Source organism: Myotis lucifugus, unplaced genomic scaffold, assembly GCF_000147115.1.
Source record: "Myotis lucifugus unplaced genomic scaffold, Myoluc2.0 scaffold_127, whole genome shotgun sequence".
Taxonomy (NCBI): Eukaryota; Metazoa; Chordata; class Mammalia; order Chiroptera; family Vespertilionidae; genus Myotis; species Myotis lucifugus.
The window spans coordinates 763086-772855 of record NW_005871175.1 but is presented as its reverse complement, the minus strand read 5'-3'; the positions used below and the strand labels follow the sequence as shown (position 1 = coordinate 772855).

Genomic DNA, 9770 nt, shown 5'->3' with positions numbered 1-9770 from the left:
AATACAGATAAATTAACACATTTTGTATGTTATATGTACTATATACTATCTATAATAATAAAAGTTTAATGTGCTAATTAGACTGGATGTCCTTCCGGACGAAGCCAGGGCTGCGAAGGAAGCCCGGGTCCCGGGTGCCAGAGGGAAACTGGTGCCAGCAGCTGGGAAAAGGCCTACTCTGACACAAATTTCATGCATTGGGCCTCTAGTATTATAATAAAACTAGAGGCCTGGTACACAAGTTCATGCACGGGTGGGGTCCCTCAGTGTGGCCTGCGAAGATTGGGCCGAAACCGGCAGTCCAACATTGCCTGACACTTCTGCTCATCCTGACCCTGCCATGGGCTCGCACCCAGTCAGAGACTTGTGCCACCACAGCGGTGCTTGCCAGCTGTGAGCCCTGTGTCTGGCACTCGTCCTGGGGAGAGGGGGAGGCAGGATGCGATTGGCCATCCGGGTGGGCAGGGGACGCCCTCGCCAGCCCAGGATCTGGATCTGTCCTGCTGACGTTTGTGCTGATTGTCAGGAGCCACATGGAGGCCGCTTTTATATCGTTTCTTCCTTGTGGAGTGTCTAGGTAGGTGAAGCAGCTGCAGTGCCCAAGGCTGACTTCCAGAAGGCCGGTGGCGCTGTTGGGATCGGGCCAGCAGCGCCAGTCCGTCGGTGCCTGGCCCATTCTTTGGAGACTGGGCCTGCAGGACTACTGAGGGAGGGAGTGGCTGTGGCCAGGCTGGTGGCCCACCAGGAGGGGTCGGTCAGCTGGATGACACTTCTGCTGTGGGAGCGCACTGACCACCAGGGGGAAGATCCTGCACTGAGCATCTGCCCCCTGGTGGTCAGTGCGCGCCATCGTGACTGGTTGACCAGTCACTTAGGCCTTTAAATATATACTAGAGGCCTGGTGCACGAATCCATGCACAGGTGGGGTCGAGGGCCCACCCCAATGGGGGCCTATCAGGGGCGGGGCTGGCTTGGGGGAGGGGTCATGGGAGGTTGGTGCTGGCTGATCGGGGCCCGGGTTGGGCCAGTTGGCTGCCGCAGTGTACATCATAGCGACCGGTCACTCAGGTGGTTCTGGTCATTCTGCCATCCGGTTGCTGGCCTTTTATACATATAGATATAGATAAGCTGGAGAGGAAAAGTTGAGGTAAGACTTTTACCGTATTTGTTGGGGGAAAAACTGAGTGAATCTGTGCAATTCAAACCCATGTTAAGGGCCAACTATAGTTTCACTGTCCTAAAAATTCTGTGCTCCACCTGTTCATCCCTATCTCTCCCCTAGCTTCTGACAATCACTGGTCTTATTATTTCCATAATTTTGCCTTTTCCAGAATATCATATTGTTGGAATCACACAATATGTATCCTTCTCAGATTGGATTCTTTCACTCAATAATGTGCATTTACTTGGTTTTTAAAAAATCAAAACTCCTCTAACACACACACATTTTGGAAATGTAGGCATCTTCTGTGATACTCTCTCCATTCCCACTAGTGCTTCCACAGAACTTGCCATTATCATAGTGCTTACTTAGCATTGCATTTCTAATTATTTGTCCCTCCTACTCAGCCAGCGGTCTTTCCCGATTCCTAAGAGATGGCCTATTTATTGAACCTGGATGTGACATGTCTGTCATTGTGCTACTCACCATAATACACTGAAGTCACTTTTTTTTTTTTTTTTTCAATCCTCACCCAAGGATATGTTTATTGATTTTGGAGAGACAAGAAGAGGGGTAGAGCGGAGAGAGAAACATTGATGTGAGAGAGAAACATCAATTGTTAGCCTCCTGCACAGGCCCTGACCAGGTAGAACCCACAAATTGGTATGTCTCCTGATCAGGAATTGAACCTGCAACCTTTTTGTTGAACAGGATGATGCTCCAACCACCTGAACCACCCGGCCAGGCTAAAAGTCATTATTAAAAAAAAAAAAAAAGATTTTATTGATTTTTTACAGAGAGGGAGAGAGATAGTTAGAAATCGATCAGAGAGAAACATCGATCAGCTGCCTCCTGCACACCCCCAACTGGGAATGTGCCTGCAACCAAGGTACATGCCCCTGACCAGAATCGAACCGGGGACCCTTCAGTCCACTGACTGACGCTCTATCCACTGAGCCAAACCGATCAGGGCTAAAAGTCACTATTTAAAAAAAAAAAAAAAAACAGCACACACACAGCCCTAACTGGGTTGGCTCAGTAGATGGCATGTCGGCCTGTGGTCCACAGGATCCCGGGTTGGATTCTGGTCAAGGGCATGTACCTCAGCTGCAGGCTCCTCCCCTGCACTCAGGCCCTGGTTGGGGCTCATGCAAGAGGCAACCAGTTTCTCTCACATCTATGTTTCTCTCTGTCTTTCCCTCTTTAATCCGCTCTCCCTAAAAAAAATCAATGGAAAGATATTCTCGGGTGAGGATCAACAATAAATAAATAAATAATAAAAAGCACACACACACACACACACACACTTAAACATATTTAATTATATATATTTTGCACCAGCACATCAAAATGAAGTCACAAAAAAGTAGGCTTAGTTCAGTTCACAACAATATAGATCCTATGAAAACACATTTTTCATCTTCTCTAAAGTTTACAATACTCGTATAAATTTAAAGCAGTTAAACATTTCAGATTAAGTTGGTAAAAAAAATGTAATTCAGACTTCAGAAATTTGTGAAATAAAAGGCCATGATGGAGAAACATTAAGAAATTTGAAGAATTACCGAACTATCATATAGTACATTATTTCATTATAAAAGCATTTCAATAAAACAAAATAAAAACTATGGAAAACACAAAAGTCAAATAAGAGATTTTGGTTTAGCACTTTCCCTGAGACTCATTTTTAAAAACCAAACGTAAATAAGGCTGTTCAAAACTGACCCATAAGTCTTGCCCCCTTCATACTGCTATGAGAAATACATTTAGGACAAGAGGCTATACACTCAAATGGTCCCAGGGTTTTATGCTTGTGTCACTGCCACAGGGTTACCTGACCCATTGCTGCCTGGATGCTCTTGGTCTCAAAAGAGCTGTCAGGATATTTTCTTGGCCTACCATAATACAACATGTGAGACTACATACCAAATGAAGACAAAAAGATTTGTTACTAATAAATATTAAATTTCCAAATGGATTTGGAAACTATATACATCAAATTATGGTAAAAATAACACAGAACATGTTTCTGTTTTAAAAATCTTACAAAAATAGGAATTAGAGGCAAGTTGTCTTAAAATTTTAAATCTCAGATGTTACAAGAAAAAAAACTTCAAAAAATTCAAATTCGTTAGTCCCAATAAAACTAAGTACAAAAAGTGGTAAGTTGATGTTTGGAATTAGATGAGCATGCTAATTCCAAAAAAGTAGTTGTCTTCTTGTTCCTTTAATAAAATTGGTCCCTACAGTTCTTCTACTTGATCATTTAATTGCAATGACATGAATGTGTATATATGCTTGCAAGTGATCCAAGTAAGAATTAAAAGTTTATTAGAACCTAAAATTTTATTTTTTACTTCAAACACACTAGGTTCCTTGCTGCGCTTTATACTATCAGGACACTAAGTAGTATGGATCACACTTTCTCGTCAAACTTTTTCCACGTATTTTTACAATCATTTTTAGGGCATCTCAAAGGCAGGTGGCAAAGTACGACTAAACTCTATCTCCCTTCATCATTTCAGAAAATAATAATCATGCAATATCTTAAATACAGGTGTGAAATGATGGCTCAGCCCACCAAGAATATGACACATCCACATTCCTATTAATTATTTAATTTAGTAATGCCAGTACCCCATTGCACAGGTTGGGGAAAGTGAGGCACAAAAAAGCATTAAAAATATTTTTGTCTAAAGTTAGACAAGGAAGCCAAGGTCATAACTATAATCAGAACTCTAGAGGCTTGACACCGTTGGGCTATAACAGATGAGAAATTTGCATGAAGCGTTATATTTAACTTACTTGTCCTGTTTGTATCACACCATCTTAGTCTAACTGCTTGCAAACTCTTTGAAGCATGGATCTGGCAAATGCCTCTTACCAGCTGCCTTCTCTGACCAGGTGAAAATGGCTAGCTGATGCTTGTGTTAAAAAAAGAATACCAACATTGTTGCATTATATGCAACTAGCAAGGTTCAATTATGAAAATATTCCACAATGAACTTTGGTAACTCTCAAGAAACATTCCACAAAACTCTATTAACAACCTGTGGTAAGGTATAGTACCTGGAAATGCCCTCTAAAACAGAAAATTTACCCATCCTTTACATTACTGTTGACAATCTCATAACTGATAGCCTCTAAGTACTAAACAATTAAGTAAAACTGAAAGGATTAGCCAAGTTCCTAGATAACACCACAATATTTATCTAGGCTTATTAAAGAGAGAGCACTTTGGTACCCTTTTCAGAAAAAATAAAACATCTCAAAAACTTACACGTAACCATGTGGCATTTACATTGTACCAGCTGAGGAACACTAAATGGATAAAGTGTAACCACTGTAACATTTTAACCAACTTTATATCTTGAAACATTGTATCTACCCCTACCAGCTACCAATCCAGTTCCACAGGGTATTTTCCAGTGAGACACGCTGTACAATGACCATTTTTTTCGAAGCATTCCAGACCGTTCCCATTTTCTTGAATCATAATATCTTGCTTTTTCACTTTCTGTTTTTTAAATGTTATTCCTTCTTGTACTGATGAAACCAGTCCTTCTACTGACAGATATACAACACTGTTTGCTCCTATTGGGGGAAAGAGGGAAAAAGAAAAGGGCATAAAGGAACACCAGCTATAAATAACAAGTGTGGAGGTAGGTACCAAGGCACACTGGCTGAACATCTATGTGCTGTTTAAATAGTTTATACTTCACCTGAATTAAAAAAGCAAATGTCTTATCCAGGGTAACGTAGATCTCCAAGTCTCCTGACTTCATTATTAAAGATAATGAAGCTGTTAAAGATAACGAACAGCCACATAAGCTGTTCATTCTATTTGTATCCACATTCAAATTTTTCTGCTAGAATCTGTGGTGAAATCATGTTTTTTTTTTCTTGGGATCTGACTTTGGGAGGCTTAACTGATATGCATGCATTTCCTCTATCTGGAAAACCTTTCATCCTTTTTTTCTCATCTCACCTTGATCTAACACAGCACTCACTATGGTGTATATACACACCAGCACCCTCACTATTCAGAATAGTGTTCAATATCTGCTCAACATACACAACCTCTACTTTTAACAAATATTTAATACTCTTTTACTAAGATTGACAAGCTTTGGATTTTCTGTTAATAAATTAATAAATGTAAATTTTATAGAAACTTTAATACCTACCTAGATATTCAGCAAGGTGTTCAAATTCTGGTTTATTAGCAATAAGCTCTTCTTTGGTTGGTATGTTTATTCCCATGAAGCATGGATATTTAATTGGTGGTGAAGCTACTCGAACGTGTATCTTGGAAATAAATCATTTCACACATTCATTATTTTAACATTAATTGTAAAACAATTATGCAAAATTCTTTCACTGACAACTGCAACATAAAATTGTTTTACAGAATTCTATATAATAAAGAGCTAATATGCAGATGGTTGTCACACCCTCACACAGGCACACAGTAATGGCTCAGACACTCAACACTGGGGAGAGAGGAATGGGGACCAGCAAGGCTGCGGCCTGGGAGAGGGACAAGCCGCCCGCTCCAAAGTCCCAGGCACCAGCAGCTGGGGCTGCAGCACAGGAGGGACAAGCTGCCCACCCCGTGGTCCCAGGCACCAGCGCCTGTGGCCAAAGAGAGGGACAAACCGCCCACCCCATGGTCCTGGGCGCCTGTGGCTGCGGCCTGGGCGAAGCTGCCTGCCCACGGCCCCCTGCGGCTTTGGCCAGCCTGGCCGAAGTCAGCCTGGGTGCTGGGTGCCTGTGGCCAGCCAGAGGGAGGGAAGCTTGGGTTTTGGATGCCTGGGACCGGCCAGAGGAGGGAATACTGGGTCCTGGGTGCAGGGCGAGGCAGAGGCAGTTAGGGGCAGTCAGGCCAGCAGGGGAGCAGTTGGGGACAATCAGGGCAGTAGGGGAGTAGTTAGGGGCGATCAGGCAGGCAGGTAGAGGTGATCAGGGGTGATCAGGCAGGCAGGCAGGCGTGTGGTTAGGAGCCAGGGGTCCCAGAATGCGAGAGGCAGTCGGACATCTCCTGAGGGGTCCCGCATTGGAGAGGGTGCAGTTTGGGCTGAAGGACCTAACCCCTGTGCACGAATTTCATGCACCGGGCCTCTAGTATTTAATAGCAACATACATGAAATGAAGCAAAATGCAAATATTTTAATTTGTTAATTGATCTGAGAGAAAGAGAGAGAGATCAATTGTTGTTTCACTCATTGTTTCACTCATTTATGCATTCATTGGTTGATTCACTCTGCCCTAACTGGGGACTGAACCCACAACTTTGACATATGGGAATGTTGCTCCATCCAACTGAACTATCCAGCCAGGGCCACAAACTAAAAAATTTCTTTCATGGAATACTAGACAAAAAAGAATCCTGGAAAATCATGTGATATACATATAGAACTCTAACGTTCAGTAAGAACTACTTTTAGATTCTATTCTTTACCAAAAAATCCCACTTGAACAGCCCTGATCTAGATTCCAAAATTTCCTGGACAAGAATTTCAGCTCCCCATAAAGGACGATTCATTTTATAGAGCTTCTCGTTTTTATCTGACACCTATTAACAAGGACATTTCTTCTATTCTCCCATTTCTCATCATTTATTGACTTTATTTTCTTAGGACACCTCCATTTTTCTCTTATAACACTTAAATGGTCCTTTTCCCACTTCTTTTTTTTTTCTCTACTTCTTATTTTACTTTTTTAAAAAGAAAATTAACCAACTATCAGGGTTTAACAAAAAACTCACAGAGCTGATTTTTGTCTGTTTTCTGCCTTTTATCAGGTACATATTTATGGATATAATCAGTGTCCACATTAAATTTTTACCATTCTTATGACAGCAAATATTTTCCCAAGTTATGCAGTCTTCATTATAGTTTTTAATGGTTGTATCGTATTTCATCATATGTATCAATTTACTAAACTGTTTCCTACTGGTAGATATACAGGGTGGGCAAAGGCAGGTTTAAAGTTGTTCGTGTGGAAAATAACACAATAATTAATAATACTACTAGAATAAACTTTGTGTTTCATGTACTCACAACTATAAACCTATTTTGCCACAACCTACATATATAAGCCATTGTTACTTCTTTAGTTTTGTCCATTCTTTTTTACTACTGTAATAGGAGTTGAATTTACTTTATACCTCTTTGTTTTTATATATAACTAGAGGCCCGGTGTACCAAATTTGTGCATGGGGGGAGGGGGGTGTCCCTCAGCCCAGCCTGCACCCTCACAATCCGGGACCACTGGCTCCTAACCAGCCTGATCTCCCCCAACTGCCCTCCCCTGCCGGCCTGATCTCCCCCAACTGCCCTCCCCTCCCAGCCTGATCGGCCACAACTGCCCTCCCCTGCCTGCCTGATCACCCACAACTGCCCTCCCCTGCCGCAACCCGCCTCCTCTACGCTGCGGGACCCCCAGGCCTTACTGTGCAGAGCAGCCTGGGGGCCCCGCCTCCGCTGTGCAAGTGGCCATCTTATGACATCACGCAGGAGGGTCACTTAGGCTTTTATTAGTATAGAATAGATAGTATAGATGGCAGCCATCTTGTGACATAGCAAGCGAGGGCCACCTTGGCTTTTATTAGTATACATTTTCATAGAATTCCAGATTGTCATAATCACAGTCATGAAAAAGGATGGAAAATCATAATTATCTTGGAAGCTCTATAAATGTACTGTGATACTGATTCCTATACTTGCTTTCTTCTACAATAGATTTTATTTTTAAATCGATATCTCATTTCTGTCATTTTAATTACTGAAATATTTAGAGTTAGAATAAGCTTTGATATTTAAAAATATAAACTGGTATCAAGTTTATTACACTAGGGTTTATTCTACATCTTCAAAAAAGAAAGTAATCACTACTGTAAAAATTTAACAAGTACTCTATTGTGTGGCTTTTGTCAGTTTTTTAATTAATTAAAAAAATGTTTTTAAATATTTATACTGATTTCAGAGAGGAAGAGATAGAAACATCAATGATGAGAGAGAATCATTGATCGGTTGCCTCCTGCACGCCCCCTACTGAGGATCGAGCCCACAACCTGGGCATGTGCCCTTGACCAGAAATGAACCCAGAACCCTTCAGTCCATGGGCTGACACTCTATCCACTGAGCCAAACCAGCTAGGGCTATATTGACCTTTTTAATGTATTAAGGATTAAATTAGTATGTAACTTAAGAGTGGTCATTACATATTCTCCACATTGCTGCAGTTATTCCTAAACACACACAATTAAAACAATGTGAATCCTATCTAATAAAAGAGTATTCTGCAAATTGACCATCACTCCAACACACAAGATGGCCGTCGCCATGTAAACACAAGATGGCCAGCAGGGGAGGGCAGTTGTGGGTGATCAGGCCAGCAGGGGAGGGCAGTAGGGGGGGACCAGGCCTGCAGGGGAACAGTTAGGCGTTGATCAGGCTGGCACGCAGAAGTGGTTAGGGGCAATCAGGCACGCGGGCGAGCGGTTGGGATTCAGCAGTCCTAAACGGGCAGTTGGACATCCCTCGAGGGGTCCCAGATTGGAGAAGGTGCAGGCTGGGCTGAGGGACACACACACCCCCTGCATGAATTTCGAGCACTGGGCCTCTAGTCCTATCTAATAATAGAGAAACATGGTAATTAGCCATACCTCCGCTACCCTTCCCACTGGCTAATCAGGGCGATATGCAAATAAACTGCCAACCAAGATGGCGGACGGCAGCCAGGCAGATTGAAGCGAACAGGAGGCTTGCTTGCTTTAGTGATGGAGGAAGCCAACGTTCCCCGCCTGCTGCTGCCGGCCTCTGAGCTTGCAGTTTAAGAAACATTGTTACAAATACAGAAGCTAAACAAAACCCCAGAAACCTGCTTTCAGCCAGCTGGGCTTCAGCCAGCAGGACTGCAACATTGTTTCAATTATAGAACAAACGCAGATCCCTGCTTTCTGCCAGCCGGGATCTCAGAGCTGGAGTGAGCAGGACCGCAACAGTGTTACAATTATGGAACCCAAACAAACCAGATACCTGCTTTCAGCAGCCGAGGACTCAGAGCTGGAGCCAAGCCTCAGAGCTAAAGCTGGCCCAGAATAAAAAAAAAAGGAAAAAAGGACAGGTTGGGAGCTTCAGTCACCCGTCAGCCTGAAAACAGCCCTCAGCCCCTCACCCAGACTGGCCAGGCACCCCAGTGGGGACCCCCACCCTGAAGGGGGTGTGACCAGCTGCAAACAGCCATCATCCCCTCATCCAGGCTGGCCAGGCACCCCAGTGGGGACCCCCACCCTGATCCAGGACACCCTTCAGGGCAAACCAGCCGGCCCCCACCCCTGCACCAGGCCTCTATTCTATATAGTAAAAGGGTAATATGCCTCCCAGCACCGGAATCAGCGTGACAGGGGGCAGCGCCCAAACCCCCTCATCGCTCTGTGGCTCTGTGTGACAGGGGGCGGGGCCACAACCTCTCTATCTCGCTCTGCTCTGTTTGTGACAGGGGAAGGTGCTCTAACTCTCTGATCAGCTCTGCTCTGTGTGTGACAGGGTGTGGCGCTCCAACTCTCTGATCAGCTCTGCTCTGTGTGTGACATGGTGCGGCG

General features: G+C 43.5%; 1 protein-coding gene across 6 annotated transcripts in view; it reads right to left on the bottom strand.

The window, feature by feature from the left end:
- Positions 1-3681: 3681 nt before the first annotated feature.
- Positions 3682-9770, bottom strand: part of PPAT (phosphoribosyl pyrophosphate amidotransferase) — a 28947-nt gene continuing 22858 nt past the window's right edge. For all 6 annotated transcript variants that reach the window (XM_006093941.3, XM_023758269.1, XM_023758270.1 and 3 more), the window contains 2 exons: positions 5350-5470; positions 3682-4756 (listed from right to left, as the gene is read on the bottom strand). In XM_006093941.3, coding sequence (XP_006094003.1) covers positions 4560-4756; positions 5350-5470 — 318 coding nt within the window. In that variant the 3' untranslated portion in view covers positions 3682-4559. The remainder of the gene's footprint in view (positions 4757-5349; positions 5471-9770) is intronic.